Consider the following 20,464-nt stretch of genomic DNA (forward strand, 5'->3'; position numbering starts at 1 on the left):
AAAAATAAAAATGAATTTTTACAGCTTCTGTGGATATTATTGCCATTGAATCAACCGTGGAAAGATTAGTGCAACGTTTGGTAGCGAGAGTATGTAATCTCGACCGCAGATTCTCATCGTTGTTCCTCGTTTCGCTCAATGAACGTCGTAGGATTAAGGTAAGATAAATTAAAAAAAAGAAAAGAAAAAAGTAAATAAAAGGGTATGGGATGTCCAATTTATCTCTAGAGCTTAAATTTAATTAACTGCCATGCTATAGCATATACTTTTCTTTATATAATGAAGATACACGGTTCCACGAATTTTCAATTGAATATGAAAAGGAAGATTAGCAGATAAATGTTACAAATTATTTTAAAAACAATTAAAATCATTTTTGTCTTGTAACACGTAATTTCATTCAATTATTAAAGAAAAAGATTTTCAAAAAAGAATTAATAATTAATATTAATTTGGTTCAATAAAAGTAATTAATAAATAAGAAAAATGAATTATTAAAATCATTATTATTAATTATTTCATTATTTATCATTATTATTAATAAAGAAAAATTAGAAAGGAAAATTTAAATGGAAAATTTCAGACGTAAATTGTATAATAGGTGTCGAATTATCTAATCAGCCTTTCAGGTATGTATTTTTCATACAAATTAGATAATAGTTAAACTATTAGCTAATTTGTACCTATTGTACCAAAAATACCGGTGGGAACATTAAGATGATTTTTATTTACAACCAAATCTTTAGGATTTGTTTTCAGTTTTTATTAAAATAAACATTTTCTGTTTGGAAATATAGCAATTGAAATTCGAGTACTTGTTGAGAATTGACGCTTTGTCAACACCAGTCATAAATAGTGACGAGGAACCGTCTGTAAATGTGGAAGAAGATGCCAGTATGCCAGGTTTTATTCGTCTAAAAATTCGAGCTCCTGTGGCTGAACAGTGGGCTGAATTTTTAGGATCAGGAGGAAGAATTCGTCGTGACCTCATCAAATCAAAAGTGGCCAGTCTTTTGGCAATTTCAACAAGACAAGGTAAATTCAGGCTTCGCACTCTTCTACTAAAACCTACTATTTAATATTTTCTTATACCATTTGTTACTATTTAGACACTTTTTTTCATTTGTAACACTAAAAACTACTTTTTTCTTTTTTCTTTGACTTTAAACTTTAAATTCGATAATAATAATAAAAAAAATTTTTTTTAAATTTTAAGAAAATTTTTACCAACAACAATAATAAAAATCTTCGTAAAAAATTCAATTATTTTTATATAAATAATAAAATTCTTATCAGGATTTTACTTACTTTGAATACAATTTTAATTAATTTCTTCGAAAATTTCAATTATTTTTAAAAATCTTGCAAAAATTCCTCGAGAAAATTCAATTATTTTAAACAATAATTGAATTTCTCCCAAGAGTTTAATGATTTAAAAAACTTTATTTACAATCCAATTCAAACATTCAATTATTTTTAAAAATATATAATGAAATCTTCGCTGGAATTCAATTATTTAAAAAAAAAATTTTAATTGAATTCCAGGGAAAATTAAATTATTTTTAAACACATTTTTTTAAATCCTCCGAAAGAATTCAATAATATCATAATAAATAGTAAATTTTTCACAGGAATTCAATTATTTTAAATACAATTTTAATAAAATTCTTCTTAAAAATTCATTTATTTTTTTAAATTTTGCAGAAATTAAATTTATTTGTAGAAATAATAAATTTTTTTGCAGGGATTCAATTATTTAAAAAAGTTTTAATAAAATTCTATTCAAGAATTCAATTATTTTCAGAAATAATTAAATTGTCAATGTACTGAAAATCATTGAATTCTTGTAAAGTATTTATAAAAAAAATTGAAAATAACTGATATTATTTCAAGAATTTTATCAACATTTTTTTTAATAATTGAATTCTTTCAATAAAATGTAATTAAAATTATATTGAAAATAATTTCATTCTTGGCAAGATTTTTGTTAAAATTCTTTAAAATAATTTTATTGTTTCGAAGAATTTTTTATCAGAATTGTTGAAGAAAATAATTGAATTTAAATAATATTTTTAAAAATAATTGTATTCTTTCGAGAAATTTTATTAAAATTGTATTGAAAATAATTGAATTCCTTTGTAGAATTTTCTTATTTATGAAAATATTAATTTATTTCTTGCAATGAATTTTTTTTTTTTTTTTTTCTTGCAATGAAAATAATTAAATTCTAGCGGAGGATTTTACAATTCATAAGAATAATTGAATTATTTCGAAGGATTTTATCTGAATTTTTTAAAATAGTTGAATTCTTTGAAGGAGTTTTATTAAAAAATTTGAAAATAATGATTTTTTTAAAAAGAATTTCATCTAAATTGTTGAAAATAATTGAATTCATATTAGAATTCTTGAAATAAATCGAATTTAATTAATATTTTTAAAAATAGTTGTGTACTCTTTTGAGAAATTTTATTAAAATTGTAGTGAAAATAATTGAATTTCTCTAAAGAATTTTATTATTTATGAGAATAATGAAATTCTTGGGACAAATTTTATTTAAATTTTTGAATAATAATAAACAAAAAAATTTTTATTTAATTCTCAAAAAAAAAAATCAATCATTTTTAATAATTTTGCTAAAATTTGTTTATAAGAATTTATCTATTTTCAATACAAGTATAATTGTTTTCCTCAGATGAATTTAATTATTTTGAAAATTTAAAAAATTGAAAATTAAAAAAAAAATTCAATTATTCTCAAAAATTTTAATAAAATTCGTTTGGAGGAATTCAATTATTATTAGAATTATTATTATTCAATTATTATTAAATTATTTCTCAGGAATTCAATTATTTAAAAAATGTTAATGAAATCATTTGCAAGAATTCAATTATTTTTGCAATATTTTTTATGAAAATAAAGAAAAAGTCAGGGAAACACTGAATAAAATTTTTGTAAGTCGATTTAAAACTGAATTTTTTTGTTCGTTAAATTGAATTTTTCGATGGCTACTTTTTACTACTTTTTCATGTCTTAAAGCTACTTTCTATTACTTTTTTAAAAACTAATTCTCGAGTGTGAAGCCTGTAAATTGAAAAGAAACAAAAAAACATGTAAATTAATGACTTTATTTAAAAGAAAACGAAATTCAGTTGCAAGTGGAGTTGAAAATATCGACGGCGACGAGAGGTCAAATTTATTTCCTGGTCAAATAGTCGATGCAGAAGTTCTGGACAAAATTCTAAAGCAACCGGATCACTGCAGAATATTTTACGCACCAAGTAAGAATTATAAAATCAGTTACTTTTAGATTGAGAATATTAAGAAAAGTGCAAAACGAAACGACTGAATTGAAAAACAATCTTGAAAGTGATACAGCTGTTACGTTTACTCCCCCACGCGTTTTCTCTCTTGTTTTCCTTAATTGCGAGGAAAACAATTTAATTAAACCGCTCTGCATGACGTGTATTATGCTAACACTTTGTGGTTCTAAAATGTCTCGTCAAGAAACTCGTGATTTCAGCTTTGAGTACGCCAAGGTGTGATTTAATTATAATTAGTGCGCCAATTATTAGTTTCGAATAGTGGTAATATAAGTGACGTAATAAAATTACCTCTCCCTGAAGTATACTCAATTTTGCAAATTGAATCATTTATTTTAAATTTCAAAAATAATAGGTATTATATTTATAATTATATATTTCACCAAACTAAAAATTCGTGTAGCCATATAAAAATAAGAATTATAATTAAATTTCTCAAGTAGAAGACCAAAAATAACATAATTTAGTGCCTAATGATTTCCTTTCTTTCTTCAGCGACCGCGGAAACTAATTATCCCGAATCACGTGAAAATCGAGTTGCAATAGTGGAGGATGCGAGTGGAATACTGTTGAGAATAGGACTTGAAGGCACCAAATCCCAGGATGTCGAAGTGAGACTGTTGATCGGTGTTGCGGTTCAAACGTGGTCAACCACGGCTGATTATCCTCGACGAGTACCGCTTCACCACTGTGATGCGCTGCTTCACTACACTGCTGCGCAAACTGTAAGTTCATTTGGAAAAATTAAACAAAAAAAAAAACTAAATTAGTCGATGAATTAGGTATTATTCTTTTAAAGGGAAATTTAAAAAAAAAATTATTGTTATAATAATAATTATTCAAATGGGTATAATTATTGGAGAAAGGAAATATTTTTTCTTGTAAAAGTAAATGGATAATTAGAGGAAGAGGATGCTTGTCGACTGTTAATTCAGTGGTTAGCCAGCTTGTGGCTGGTGAATTTGGAACTCGAAAGCATCAAAGGATGTACTTTTATCCTTCATGCTCTAAATAATATAAACTTGATTGAAAATTTTTCACTCAGCAGATAATTCATGTGAGGGATTAATTTTTTTAAGAAAAAATATAGTTTATGGGAATAATTTTATATAATTGAAGATTCATTTTTAATTATTTGTAAAGGTTCAATTTTTTACTTACACAAAATTACAAATTACAAAATTACACAAAATTAGGGTAATAAATATTTAATTTAAAGAAGAAATAAATAAATTTGAGAACTTTAGAATAATTTTTTCGATAACTACGTTTTTAGTACTTGTTTTTAGTCTTAATGATACTTTTCGTTATTTATTTAAAATTAATTTGCGTTTTTTGTTTTTTTTTCAGGGAATGTTTGCCACATGTGTCGGTCCTTATCAGGGAGCACGATGTGAAGACCGAGCGACCTTGTGGAGAATTCGCTTTCCAGCTGCGGAAAAAATAATGTCACAACACTATTCTGATGAAAGTATCGTTTCCTTAACTGATTCAATTCTTCAAGAAATACTCGATCAACTTCAAGGTAGAAAGCCACTGGATTTTCACATGAAACGAAAAGTATGAAATATCCTAATAACTTATTAAATTATATTTTCATATTCCCGGCCACCGTGAAAATTAGTCAGGGAAATCAGGGAAAAGTCAGGGATTTTTAGTAAAAGTACTGGAAAAAATTGAATTTTTAAAATTCATGAGAAAACTCTGAATTTTGATTTCTTTTTTGTTTGCCTCGTAAACTATGAAATTACCACGAATTTTAATACAAAACCTTCAATTTTTTCTATTTCTGACAATAATTTCTTTTGAAATAACTTAATTCTATTAAAGAAAAGCCATAAAGTTATTACTTTTAAATCATTTAATGAAGTATTTTTTGTTGTTGAAAAATTTGAATTTCAATTCTGTTGAAATTAGATTCAATTTTAAAAATTTGAACGCAATTTTTTGAAAGAATTCAACTATATCTTAATAAATATCAAAATTCTTTTCAGAAATTCAATTATTTTTAAAAATTAAAAAAAAAATCCTCGTCAACATTTTAATTATCTTTATAAATAGCAAAAATCTGGGCCGAAATTCAATTATATTCAGGAATTTTAATAAAATTCATTGCAAAATTCAATTATTTTTATAAATAACAATATTCATCAGAAGAATTCAATTATTTTCAAAATTAATTTAATATATATCAAATGTTTAATTATTTTCAAAAAATCTAAAAAAAATTGTCAACATTTCAACTTTCTTTATAAATAAATATCAAAATTTCTTTGTCAAAATCCAATCATTTTTAGGAATTTTAGTAACTTCATTGCAAAATTCAATTATTTTGATAAATAATAGTATTCATCACAAGAATTAAATTATTATTTTCAAAAGTAATAAAATTCAATTATATTCACAAATTTTAATAAAATTCATGGCAAACTTCGATTCAAAATAATAAAAAAAATTAAATTTTGGAAAAGTTACAAATGATTCCAGAAATTCAATTATTTTCAAAAGTTATAAAAATTCTTCGCAGAAATTCAATTATGTTTAAAAATTTGTAAAAATTCTCGTCAAAATTTCAATTATCTTTATAAATAATAAAATTCTTCTCCGAAATTCAATTATTTACAAAATTTTTATAATTATAATAAAATTCTTCACCGAATTTCAATTATTTTTATAAACTTGAATAAAATTCTTCACAGAAATTCAGTTATTTTTATAAACTTGAATAAAATTCGTTTGAAGAATTAAATTATTTTAAATTGAATTTTGAAAATTTTTATTTTTTAAAATATATTTAATTAGAGAATTTCCGAATAATCGAAATTTCATGAAATTGAATTGTTAACAAATAGATTTAAAAATTCTCAAATTCTCATTTGTTTTGCAAAATTTATTAAAAATAAATGATAATTGAAATCCTCTGAAGAATTTTATTATTTAGGAGAAAAATTGAATTTTTGCAACGAATTTTAATAACGTTTTTTTTTAATAATTAAATTCCTGTAAAGAATTTTATTATTTATGAAAATAAATAAATATGAAATAAATTTTTGCAATGAATTTTATTACTTTTTTTTAAATAATTGAATTTTTTTGAGAAATTTTACTACTTGTAAAAATAATTGAATTCTTGCGAAGGATCTTATTAGGATTTATATAAATAATTAACTTTTTTTTGGAAAATTTTATGGTAATTTAAATTATTACAAAACATGAAGAAGGCGATTCGAGTCTTCGACTCGAAGTGATCGTCTTCTTCATGTTTTGTAATAATATTCTTAATAAGTTGTTGAATTTCAAAAAGGTTTGAATTTGAATGTTTTGAAGAATTTTAATTCCTACGGAAAAATAATAATGATTAAATATTTATTTAGAAAAGAAGTTATTGATGTTTTAGAATAATTTTACAATTAAAGAAATTCGGAAATAAATGTATTAAGAATATTTTTTTTTAATATCTAATAATTTTTAGAGTGAATCAGAATATTCTTTAGGGTCAGGAGAAAAGGCAAAATCAGTCAGGAAAAAGTCTGGAAATCAAGCAAAAGTCAGGAAAAAATAAAATTAAATATTTGTGGCAACCCTGATATTATTTTTCCCTAAATTTTGAATTTATAGAAAAGGTTTCGTTTCGAATCTTTATTGTTCTCATACTTTGCATAGAACGCATAGAACGAAAAATCTTCTCAAATTCACTATACATTATTTTAAGAAAATCTCAAAAATGATTTGAAATATTTTTCAGAATTATAGTTTTCTTCTTCAAACCTTTTTCATGTACCCTTTGATGTTTCTTCATCATTTATTCAGATCACATGTATATATATACATTTCATGATGTATCCTTTGAGAATTTTCTTTTTCGTTACTCTTTTCTCCGACTTTTATTTCATTTATATGTATATATATATATATATATATTTTCTGGTTGGGAAATTTTTAAAGGAGCCTTTTCATCTTTAAAGTATTCATTAGTTGAATATTATAAAAATTAAAGAATAGGAGAAAAAAAATTTTTTTTTAATACATACAATTATTAAACTGTCCTTAAGTGAAATTATTCGCGTGAAAGAAGTTTGCACACAATTTAATTCACATTTACATTTTATGCGGAAGTTGTAGGGAATTGTTGCAGTCGAGAGTGGAGGAGAGTCTGGAATGCATAATGAGAAAAGTTGTAATAATTTAAGACTTTTCTCTTTTGCACCCTCACCCCCAGCCCCCGATTTTCTCCATCGCGTCTATTTCACTCGTTTTGAGTGATTAAAGCAACAAAGAAATGAACAATAATATACGATTTCCCGCAGACTTATATGGTATTTTATTCACGGAGAGAATTTACACCTTGTGTAAATAACATAGGGAGATTCTTTTATGAATCTTTAATGCATTTTTTTCTTTTTTTCTGCTTTTTTTTTGCTATATCGCGAAGAAGGAAAGTGAGAATTTGTAAATTGAATCTCAATTGGATTTTCCTCGACGATCCGTAATATTGAATATCTTGAGTTTCGTTATGCGAAGTTTGAATTCTTGCGGTATGTGAAAATCAAATTGTCTGTAATAACCGACTTTAAAATCACATTGTTTTACTTTTTCACTTAAATAATATAGATCTTAAGAAAATTTAATTATTTTTCCATATTTGCTTAATTATTTTCCATTTATGCAATTTTATCAAAGTTGAATTTTTAAACTAATTTCTAAAAGGTTTTTACAAGTTTCGGATAATCTGACTCTTGGATTACATTTTTTAATTTTTCAAAATAATTAAATTTCAATTTATGCGGATTGACAAATTTACTTAGATTAATAAATAATAATTAAAATAATAATTGAAATTAAAATAAATAATAATTAAAATAATAATTTATTATTGTAAGATTATAAATAAATGGATAGGCCTTCGGGCATAATTGGGAAAAACAATTATGAGACGAGCGTCTTTCGTTAAAACATTAAAACAGTTTATTCAACTCGAGTCACATTTTACATATAAAAGACTAACAGACGGACGGACGGATGGATCAAGACCGGGTACAACGACGACGACTCTACGACTGATTACTTCCCGCTATTTTACAAAATCACCCCCCTTCGTTATCAATCTTTGCCCGCCAAATCCCAAATTATATACCGCCAAATCATTGCCAATATAATAAACGACAATACTCTATTTTACATTTCTTACATTATCAATAACTAAATATTGTTTCAGGAAACTTTGAGAATCGTAAGTCGTCACATTGTGAGAACAATTCATTGGTGGTCACTGGAACGAGCTGGTCCAGACCCTTTGCGAAGCTGGGCACCGGATACTTTATCTCGACACGTTCTCCTATGTCTCGATGAATTGGCGAGAGCTCTCAAATGTCAGAATTTAAGGTGTTACTTCCATCCTCGATGCAACGTGATGCTACAATGTGCAAACGGTAACAATTTATTGAAAATTCTGTAAATATTTCATAATAAATAGTTTTACTACTTTTTTATAGCTCTGAAAAAATAGGTTTCTGTTCAAAACTATTTCAAATTCTTTTTAGGAATTTAATTATTTTCATAAATAATAAAATTCTGTTCAGAAATTCAATTATTTTCATAAAAAATAAAATTCATCTCAGAATTTCAATTATTATTAATACAATTTTAATCGATCAATAAATTATTTTTTTTTATATAAGTAATTGAATTCTCGTAATTGAGCTTCAGTTCAAATTTTAGATTATAATTAAATTTTAGAAGCATTAGAGCGTAATTTTTTAGAATATTCTTTAGAATCAGGAAAAAAGTCAAAATTTTGTCTGTAAATCAGAAAAAGTCGGGAAAAAACAAAATTAAATTTTTGTGACAATCCGTTATTATTTTGAGAAGGGAAAATAATGAGAGATGTAAATTTATGGAATAATAGATAAAAATATGATTTTAATGACGGAATTTATTTTCAATTATTAAAGTTACAGAGGAGAAGAGAAGGACATGTACATAGCCAAAGGGGAAAAATGATTGTTAGCTTTTTGAAGTTTTTCGTAAATAAATTCATTTGCGAGGCGGACATTTGCAAATTGGAATCAGAATGTGTAAGATATTTCGAATAGTAGTTAAATTACAAACACACGCAGATATTTGCCATCGTATATAGACTCTGCTACAGTGTACACTTATCTTTTTGCAACTGCGGTGTTTCACTTAATTGGAAACAAAACTACCTAGCATGCAACCTAGGCGTGCGGTGATGCACGAAAATGTGAAAATGTGTGACTGTGCATGTTTGAAGACGTTACGACAATTATTCCATTAATTTATTTTTACACTCTAAAACTACATGTAGCAGAGAATTACATAGATAAAATAATATTTCAGTTGAAGTTGTAATTTATGTTAATTTATAATTATAGTTTATAATTTTATTATTTAACTATAAATGTAATTGTGGAAATAGAAAATTAAATTTACTTCTTTCGGAGAGATAGAAAAAATACTTTTGAAAACAATTATTAAATAAAATATCATTTTGTTTCAAGAAAGCGAATATCAAGGGAAAAATTTAAATTAAGTGTGAACTGAGAAAAAGTTCCATTTGAGTCTGATACTCATTTAATAACTTGAAAGTTGTTAATTAAAAAATATTATTTGAACGATAAACGATTTCTTTGTAATTTTCCTATATTAGTAAACTTTTTGAAAGAAAATTTCCCACAGAAAAGGAGATAAAAAAAAGATATATTAAAAAGACGATTTATTTTATATAAAAATAATCTTAAAATTTCAGTATATAAAACTGAGATTTAATATAACGCTAGGTAGATAAAACTTATAAGAGCAATATACAATTTTTTAAGAACCTTAAAATATATATTGAAGATGGAAGTCTACTAAAAGTTTTAAGTTTGGAGACTATGGTGATCCAGACAAGGTTAGCCAACAATATTTTCCGGACGTTGCATATATTTTATTTCTCGAACCCTCTTATGCAAAAATATTGAAAGAAACTTTAAGGATGAGACTTTTTTTTCTCTTTCTTCTTTATTTTTGCGGTGCATGTCAATAAGTGAAAAGATCAAACTGAAATTTATTATACTATGTATAACAAAAGTTTTTCAAAGAAAATACAACCTTATATAGAAGACGATGCGCGGAGAATAAGTTAATTATGATTTAAAATTGAAAAAAAAATTTTTGAAACTTTTTCAATGAATCTACATATTGTTGGGATGAGAATTTATTTAAAACTAACATAACTAGACGTCTATTGTTAGTTACAAAAAAACTATCTTTTTGAAATTTAATTTAAAAAAAAAAAATACAATTCTTCGAAATAAAATTCTTCAAAAATACGATTATTATTTCAAAGCGATTTTTTAAAAAATTACTTTTTTCTGTTTTTATTTTTAATAAAAATAGAAAATTTATGTATAACGTAAAAATCATAAAAAAAGATGTCGAATATTCAGAACATTCGTTTATTCATCGGAAGACAGGGAAATATACTTTCTTTTGCCATGAGCATGAGGGTCTTTTTCTTGGAAAATGTAATGCTCAGCTTCAAGGACAAATCGACAAGCTTTATTTCAGAGAGGGGCAAAAAAAGAATGTTAGCATTTTTCAAGAAAATACATTGTTTCAGATAACCTTACATGACGAACAATAATTTCGTTTCATTTCTTTTAATAATACGAATTTACATTATTTTCTTTATTTTATGCCTTTTTTTATTTTACCCAATATTTTTTTTTACTTTATGCCTTATTTTTCATTTTGAGAATTATTTTTTTTATTTTATGCATTATTTAATTTATTTTCTTATTATTTATTATTTATTAAATAAATTAATAAATATTTCTGATTTATCGATTTTTTTCTTTTTCTAGGTGGAATTCTTCATAATGAGGATATTTATGCATTAGATTCGAAAATTATTGAAGAGTATTTGGCAATTTTGCAAACGAAATCGGCAAATATGTTGGTTCAAGAAACAGATGCAGCAGATTTAATGGAAACTGAATTAATTTCTCGGTGGCAAAAAGTTTTGAATTCCATTCCCAAGGGAGATATTGGAGGAAATTGTGGTTACAGTCCGAATCAATTGGAATATTTAAGTTTAGTAGTGCAAGAAGTGCTAAAAGCTAAGAACGCTACTCTACAGGTTTGTCTTTTTGTTATATATTTGTTAATTTTACTACTTTTAAACAATATTAAAATTAATTTTTGTCAAACAATTTTTTTTAACTTTAGTGAAATTCACAACCTTTAAAATCAAGTATTTAGAAAAAAATATTTTTTTATTCAAATTTTTATGAAATTTGTATAAAAAAAATTATTTTGCATAGATTTGATCAATAATTTGTAAAAGAAGAATTTGTAGTCAAAAAATTTTATTGTTAACGTCAAGAAAAATATTTTTTTTTCGATGGTTGATGACAAAATGTTGTGAATTTCACCAACGTAATTTTTATTAATCAATTTTTATATTTATTAAACAATTTCGATTTATGAAACAATATTAATTTTTTTTAACAATATTAATTATCTTTTAGGAATCGTTCGACAACTCGCCATTGTTAAGCTTTCTTGCACTACCTCAACATTCTTTCGAGCCAATAGACAATTTAGTCTATCTCTTGACTTTAGTTCTCAAACAATCAAGAGACCAGATTTACGTCGTGATGGATCACCGGAAAAAGAAAAGTGCAAGACGTCGATTATTGAAGGAGCGAAAAAGGAACAATGCCTCGGCTTATTTCGAACGTTCCGTTGACATTTTAGTTGAAACTGTCAGAAGAGATCGAGAAACTGCTTATATGGATCTTGATAATCATAAAATTATGGCTGAGACACTTTTAAAATGGCTCTATTTTGGTATGAGAACTAAAAATTTATTTCCAAATTCTAAATTGAAATTAAAATTAAATAAAGGAATAAAATATATTGAAAAAGCTAATTCTATTTTTTGTGTTAAAGGAATGGAGCATGATAGGAAAACTTTAGGACCAATTTTAAAACCCTACCTTGGGAACTTGTTTAATTCCTCTCACGAAAATGCTTGGCACGTAGAATCGTGGAAAAAAAGACAGGAGAATTGTAACTTGGAAATGCGTTCATTGACCATGTTCTCCAAGTTGGTCACCACGGGAGAGATATCGCCTGCTAATGGAATTGTCGAGTCCCTTTCTAAGGGCTGGAAGTGGTCGGAGGACATTGCAAGGATGATTGATCATTCAAATTCTGGATTGAAATTGGTCTTTATTCCCACTGATGGCATCTTGAAGTTAGTGTTAATTATTTTCATTAAAGTCAATAAAATTATATGACGATTATGATATTAACTTACATCTGATTTCGATTATTTATATTCTTCTGAAATTAGTTAAATTTATCAATACATATTTAATTAACTATTAAAAATAATTGACTTATAAAAGAATTTTTAATAAAAACACTAAAAAAATTTTAATTTTGGAAAAGTTACAAATGATTGCAGAAATTCAATTATTTTCGAAAGTACGATAAAATTCTTCGCAGAAATTCAATTCTGTTCAAAAATTTAAAAAACTTCTCCTCAAAATTTCAATTAACTTCATAAATATTAAAATTCTTCTCCAAAATACAATTATTTTCAAACATTTTAATAAAATTTTTCAAAGAATTCAATTATTAAAAAAATTTTTAATCAAATTCTATGCAAACATTTAATTATTTTCATAAATAATAACATTTTTTACAGGGATTCAATTATTTTCATAAAGAATAAAATTCTTTATATGAACTTAAATATCTTTATAAATAATAAAACTCTTTTCCGAATTTCACTTATTTTCCAAAAATTTTAATGAAATTTTCCAGAAGAATTCAATTATTTAAAAAAAAAGTTTTAATAAAATTCTACGCAAACATTCAATTATTTTCATAAAAAATAATAAAAATTTAACTGGAATTCTACTATTTACAAATTTTTAATAAATTTCTTCGCAATAATTCAATTATTTTTATAAATAATAAATTTTTTTAGAACGATAAATAATAAGTATTTATTCAATTTTTTCATAAATATTAAAATTCTTCCTAGAAATTCGATTATTTTTATAAATAATAAAATTCTTTTTAGGAATTCAATTATTTCCATAAATAATAAAACTCATTGCAGAATTTAAATTATTTTTAATACAATTTTAATCGAAATCCTCGAAAAATGTAATAATTCTTAAAAATTTTATTAAAATTCGTTGAAAGAATTTAATTATTTAAAAATTTGTTGATAAAGTTCTTTATGAGAATTCAATTTTAAGAAGAATTCAATTATTCAATAAATTATTTATTTTTGTATTTAAATAATTAAATTCCAGTATAATTTTCTCATAAACGTTGATTTAAAAATGGATTTCAGTTAAAATTTTAGATTATAATTGAATTTTGGAAAAATTTTAAATTAAAATCTTTAAAAATATTAATTTTTCTTACTTTTTACTAACAATTCTGTAGAATTAATTTTTTGAAGAAGTTTAATTGAATTCTTTTAAAATTATTTCAAGTTTTTTTCTAATATATGTTTAATTAAAGAATTTCTGAATAATCGATAAAATTTCGTAAAATTGAATTGTAAACATATGGATTTGAAAATTCTCAAGGAACTTTTTGCAAAAATTATTAAAAATTATTGATTTAAAGAAGAATTTTAGTTAAAAATTCTAGAGAATAATAATTGAATTGAAATGATAAAAATAATTTTCGAGAATTTACAGTAAAAATATTCTTGTAACATAAAATAATGATTTTATCACTTTGGCATATTTAATTATTGTAAAACATGAAGAAATCGATTACTTATTCCACATTTTGGTTGTAATGTAAAAAAATAAATTAAAATTTAACTCGATAGAAAATATTTAAGTAGTTTAGAAACGAAACTTGAAAACGAATATTTAATTAAGGTAAAACTGTCATAAACATAAACCAATTTTTTCCTCCTTACTTCCTTTTCTTTTGATCTTATCACAAATTTCCAAATTGAAACTAAAATTAAAAATTGAAATTATTTTCAAAAAGGCACTAAAACATTTTTATTATTTTAGATTTTGTCTCAAATTCGACGACAACAAAGGACAAAATGCGTTCTCAACTTGGAGTAAAGCAAAAAATATCAGTAACTCCTTAAAAAAGGCCACCATCTCAAGGATGAATTTGATTGCAATTAATGAAACTCTACCCGATTTGAAGAATAAAATGAATATACAACATGGTTAGTATGTAAAAAATAACAAAATTTATTTATTTAAATAATTTTATTTATTATTAAATTTATTAAATATTAATTTATTAAATATTATTTATCAAATATTTATTTTTTTTTTTAGACGGATATTTTTTTTTTTTTTTAACGGATGAAGAATATTAAAAATGAGAAGAGAGTTTTCATTAAAGACTAGAGGATTTAATAATTAACACTGATTAAATACTGATCAAAAGTTTATCAAGTTGGTAGTTTAAAACGGTAAATGAACTTCTGTTGAGTGATGAACTTCGAAGTTAGCAAATTAATTAAAACTAGGTCACGTAACCACCACACAGTACCATCGTAATGAAGAAATTTTCCGAGTAATTTTCTCGCGAAATAAGAAAATGCGGTGGAACCTTATATACACTACAACACCCAATACTTTATTTCCTCTAAAAAGTTTTGCATTTTAAAATTGAGATATTTTATGCTCAAACTTTTTCCACTCATAAACATTTAGGAAAATTATTAATGAATGAAATATGTTGATGAAAATTTAATAATTTATTAATTAAATTTTTATTAGCATTGTGAAGAATTTATAGTGTTTTCAATATAGTAAATAAAATTTTCAACTTAGTATTTGAAATTAATGTTTGTTTATTAGATTTTGCGAGTCACATTGAATTGAGGAATTTTAGTCCTTTGACCTATATCGTTTCGATTAATCGCCGACGTGGTCGTCAAAGAGGTCCAGGAGGATTAATTTCAGCTCTGGTCACTTTGAAAAAGTTTCGGGTAAGCTTTCTGGATAATTTTAATTTTATTTATTAAATTTCCCTGGGAAAGGAAGTATTTATTTGTTTTATTAGTTTTTTCAACTTTTAGTTTTCGTATTAAATAGAAATGTCAATTATAATTTAATTGGATTATTTTATTTAATTATTTACTTAATTTTAATAATTTATTTAATTATAATATTTGAATATAGTTGGTATTTAATTATAATTATATACGAGCTAAACATGTTTGATAAGTTTTGCTAGAAACCAGGATTTTCAATTAAATTTTTGAATTTAGAAGCTTATTTTTAATGTTTTTGTTTACACGTTTGTATGTACATGCCTAAACAAGTTTCAATTTACAAAATGTAGAACTTGTTAACAAGCTAGGGTAAATCCTAGTAAATCCTCGTCTTAGAAGCCATTGCAAATCTCGAGAATCTTCTCACTCTAGATGTAGCTGAATGTATACATCTAGATAATCTATTATCCAATTTATTCGTCTGTACTGCAAACTTTGGGAAATATTGACAACCACCAAACAATAAATGTATTTCTCTGCGAGTGAACTAAAAAATGTGAATTTCAAATTTTGCGAATTTGTTTGAAAATTTAATTTTTTCCGAATTTAATTTCTTGCGAATTTACTTTTTTTAAAAAAACTAAATTTGTTTCGAATTTAGTTTTTCCGGAATTTAATTTTTTGCGAATTTCCTTTTTTGAAAATTTAATATTTTCTGAACATAATTTTTTTTGAAAATTTAATGTCCTGAAAATTTAATTATTTGAAAATGAATTTATTTTTAAATAGATAAATATTAAATATTAATTTTATCAAGTACTGTAATTACTGATTTTTGCTTTTAGATTCTACAAGAAGTTGCACAAGTCCTGCCACAGAAGGAGAAAACAAAAATGCTTGATATGATACAGAAAGTATCAAGAGAAGAATCTCGAAAAAGAAGAATTAGCTGTCCAGAGACATTTCCTAATGTACCGAAGGAAACTTACACTCCAAGGTTTTTTCCTTTTTATAAACTTGATTATAAAATTTACAGCCATTATATTTTTCCTCTATTTCTTTTTTTTTTAATTAAAAAATAAAATGGAAATAGAAATGTTTATAAACGAGTTTTAAAATGTGATAGGAATTGAAATAACAATTTATTGCATTGTGAACAAATCAACTCCACTCATCTCGTTTTACGAGCTGTCAAACTTCAATCCGAAGAGAGAGAGAGAGAGTGTGTGTGTTTCGTAATTTCGATATAGGAAATACGAATAAAGTTGATTGTTCCTGGTATTATATACACAATATTACCTGCATCGATCGTTATGGCTAATTTTTTTTTAAATCGTTGATACCTTTCATTTGCCATCAAATTTTTCTCGTTTCTAGTCTTGTTCGCCAAATTGAAACTTAAAAATAAATAAATAAATTTAAGTAGTTAATTATTAATTATTAATTATTAATAATAATAAAGTAAATTTTCCGGTAATCTATTCGCAGTTTAAAGTTAGTTGTTGTTTGTTTTTTTGTTTCTTAACTTTTTTATAATTTCTCTTTTAAAATATTTTCAATTTTAAAATTAATGTATTGAAAATCATCGAATTGTTGCAAAGAATTTTATCAAAAGCTTTGATAATAATAGAATTCCTCCGAGTAATTTTATTATTTCAGAAAATATCTGAATTCTCGCAAAGAATTTTATTAAAATTTTTAATTAAATTCTTTTGAAAAATTTCTTTGAATTTTTTTTAAACTAATGGAGTTTCTTTAATAATTTTAATTGAAAATTTTAAAACCAATTGAATTTTATCAAGAATAATTTTATTAAAATTGTATTGAAAATAATTGAATTATTACGAAGAATTTTACTATTTATAAAAATAATTGAATTATTGCAAAGAATTTTACTATATTTATAAAAATAATTGAAATGTTTCGAAGAAGTTATTAAAATTTTAAGAAATAATAAAATTGTTATGAAGAATTTTATAGAAATATTTGAAAATAATGAAATTTTTTCGAGAAATTCAATTAAAGTTGTTTCGAAAATAATTGAATTTCTTTAAAGAATTTTATTATTTTTGGAAAATAATTGTATTCTTTCAATTTTTTTGACGAATTTATTTAAAAATTGCATTGAAAGTAATTTAATTTTTTATATAGAATTTTTTAAAAGTATTTTGAGAATAATTGAATTATTTTTAGAGAATTTAAAATTCTTTTTAAAATTGAGTTTTATGGAAATTTTTGAATTTTTTTCTTTCGTATAATTTTATTTAAATTGGATTAAAAATTATTTAATTCCTGCAAAGAATTTTAGTATTTATAAAAATAATTGAATTGTTTCGAAGAATTTATTAAAATTTTAGGAAATAATTGAAATTTATGGAAATATTTAAAAGTATTGTAATTCATCCGAGGAATTCAATTAAAATTGTTTTGAAAATAATTGAATTCCTGCAAAGAATTTGACTATTTATAAAATTAATTGGATTCTTGCGATGCATTTTACTATTTATAAAAATAATTGAATTTTTTTGAAGGATTTATTAAAATTTTAGAAAAAATTGTATTTTTTCTAAATGTGTCAAATTTTTTTTTAAAAATTGAATTCTTCCGAGGAATTTAATAAAAATTGTTTTGAAAATAATTGAATTTTTGTAAAGATTTTACTATTTAAAAAAATAATTGAATTGTCTAGAAGGATTTATTAAAATTTTAGAAAATAATTGAATTCTTTCGTGAAATGTTATTAAAATTTTTGAAAATATGAACAGTAATAATTAATTTTGTACTTATAATAAGTGATTTTTTAAAATTTTGATTATAAAATTATTTAAAAAATTTTTATTTGAAAATAAAAAATTTTGTAATTTTTTGTAACATTTGCTATTGAATATAATCTTATAAGTAATTATTTAAATTAATTTATTTATTAGTTTATTAAACTATTTTTGAAATTAAAGAAAGGGCCAATGAAAGAAATATAATTTGTCTAATAAAAAAGGCAACCATAAGACTAAAATAATATAAAAATGGAGAAAAGTTGATTAATTTTTTTATCAGATTTCATGAAAATCGATTCATTTCGAAACCACTTAATGGTATACAATTTGATGCCGAAAAGGTAAATTATACGATAACGACATTTAGATATGGAGTAAATTGGTTTGCTCGATTTCAATTACAATCTTGCGACAGATTTAGACAGATTTAGTATCATCTCTTGCATAGTTCATGGTATTAACAGAAATCCTAGTTTGTCGTTAAGGACTTTGATGAATATAAGATGAAAAGTACATTTTCCCTTGTCGAAAATCTATCTTTTGTGTGTATAAATAAATTATTTTCACATTTTTCGAGCTAATTAAGGTCCTCCTCTACTATTCTCGATTTTCAAATTAATTATTAAAATTAATTAAATAATTAAAATTGAAATAAAAATTAATCAAGAATGATTGTTTCTAAACTTTATAATTAAGCGAATCAATTTTATTTACTTGGTATTTTATTTGATTTATTTTTTCATATTTTTTTTAATAGAATTGAAAAAGGATATTTCGTTTCAAGTTATTCTCTCTTTTACCAGACACAAAATGAAATTTGGCATTTTCGCTTGCAGATCGGAATCGAATATATGTGATTCACCTCGTCAGTACTCGCCCAGGATACGTCAGCGATGTATTATTGCTGAACATCAGCGACAACTTCATCGAGAGATGTTGGAAATGCATGACACCTTGACACGAGGTTTGCGAACAAGGAGTCAGCTTCCAGTTTGGGATTCATCTTCGATTGGATCTTGGAAATCTTCTGTTCGTTCAATTCAACAGTGCAAGTGCAGGAGCAAAATGTGGAATACAGTGAGAGGTGACTTATACAATTACTATCATTCTACTTCCTGATTATCATTTTGACAACTAAAATTATTCTTTTCTTTTTTATTAAAACAAAACGAAATTGTAAACATTATTATTTTTTCTCTTACCAAAAAAAGTATAAATATTAAATTTTTCTCCATTAACGAAAAGAAATTTTACAATTAAAATTATGCTTCTTTTCTTTTCTTTAACGAAAGGAAACTGTAAATATGATAAATGTTTTTTCTTATGACAAAGAAATTAAATATTAAATTTTTAAATTCACAAAAATAAATTTTCTTAATATTAATTTCCTTCCTTAACAAAAACTCATAAAATTTACTTTTTATATAAATTAAATCATATTAAAATTAAAAGGAACGTATTTCATATTTTTTATATGAATTTAATTACACTAAAATTTTGAATGTTTAAAATGAACATTTTTTTCCTATTATTTAAATAGGAAAAAAAATGTTAAATATTTAATTTAAAAAAATTACTACTTATTAAAATGGTAAAATAATGTAAAATCAACATTTACTGAGTTAAGAATTCATTTTCTTTTTACAGGAAAATCTTCATTGCAAGACATTGTCAGTGTATCGAAATCCTTTGATAAAAAGAAATCGGGAGAGATGATAAGTCGCGAAAAGTCTCCGAAATGGAACACTATTGATAATAGATGTTCAATAAATAAGAAAGATTATCGGGATACTGATAAACTTCCGTCTTGGGAAGTTCTAGACGTCAGTCTCAATGGAAAATTACAACGATATGACAATGTTCACGGAGATTTAAATCCTAATGAGAAATCGAATATTGATTATTTTGTTACTGCTAATGAAATGAATGAGAAGAAGGAAACAATAAAGTATTTTTAAAATTGAATTCAATTTTAGTCTCATATTAATATTTCTATTTCTATTACAATTTCTATTTTTATTACTATTACTGTTAATAATAATTACTATTATTAATATTATAACATTTGGAAATTTTTTTTTTAATCAAATAATCGATTATTATTATCAATTAAATATTTACTTGAATCAAATAATTTTCATTCAAATAAGGGAACATTTTACTTCAAAATATAAATTTTTCATAACTATATAAAACATGAAGAAATCAATAACTCCGAGTCTACGACTCGGAGTTATCGATTTCTTCATGTTTTTGTTTACAATATTCAATTTTTTGAAATTTCAATTATTAGTAAATTCTTCAATTAAATAAATATTAGAAAATAAAAACTTAAAATAATATTCCAAAAATTCAATTAA

General features: G+C 23.8%; 1 protein-coding gene across 1 annotated transcript in view; it reads left to right on the top strand.

Moving 5' to 3' along the window:
• Nucleotides 1–20,464, top strand: part of LOC122508288 — a 39,482-nt gene that overhangs the window by 3,282 nt on the left and 15,736 nt on the right. Inside the window, exons 3-16 of the mRNA XM_043621564.1 lie at nucleotides 25–158; nucleotides 798–1,035; nucleotides 3,150–3,278; nucleotides 3,816–4,045; nucleotides 4,671–4,880; nucleotides 8,536–8,749; nucleotides 11,186–11,460; nucleotides 11,852–12,173; nucleotides 12,276–12,582; nucleotides 14,384–14,550; nucleotides 15,194–15,324; nucleotides 16,176–16,327; nucleotides 18,941–19,188; nucleotides 19,752–20,052. Of these exons, the coding sequence (XP_043477499.1) occupies nucleotides 25–158; nucleotides 798–1,035; nucleotides 3,150–3,278; nucleotides 3,816–4,045; nucleotides 4,671–4,880; nucleotides 8,536–8,749; nucleotides 11,186–11,460; nucleotides 11,852–12,173; nucleotides 12,276–12,582; nucleotides 14,384–14,550; nucleotides 15,194–15,324; nucleotides 16,176–16,327; nucleotides 18,941–19,188; nucleotides 19,752–20,052 (3,058 nt within the window). The remainder of the gene's footprint in view (nucleotides 1–24; nucleotides 159–797; nucleotides 1,036–3,149; nucleotides 3,279–3,815; nucleotides 4,046–4,670; nucleotides 4,881–8,535; nucleotides 8,750–11,185; nucleotides 11,461–11,851; nucleotides 12,174–12,275; nucleotides 12,583–14,383; nucleotides 14,551–15,193; nucleotides 15,325–16,175; nucleotides 16,328–18,940; nucleotides 19,189–19,751; nucleotides 20,053–20,464) is intronic.

This window comes from Leptopilina heterotoma, unplaced genomic scaffold, assembly GCF_015476425.1.
Source record: "Leptopilina heterotoma isolate Lh14 unplaced genomic scaffold, ASM1547642v1 Lhet_53, whole genome shotgun sequence".
Lineage (NCBI taxonomy): Eukaryota > Metazoa > Arthropoda > Insecta > Hymenoptera > Figitidae > Leptopilina > Leptopilina heterotoma.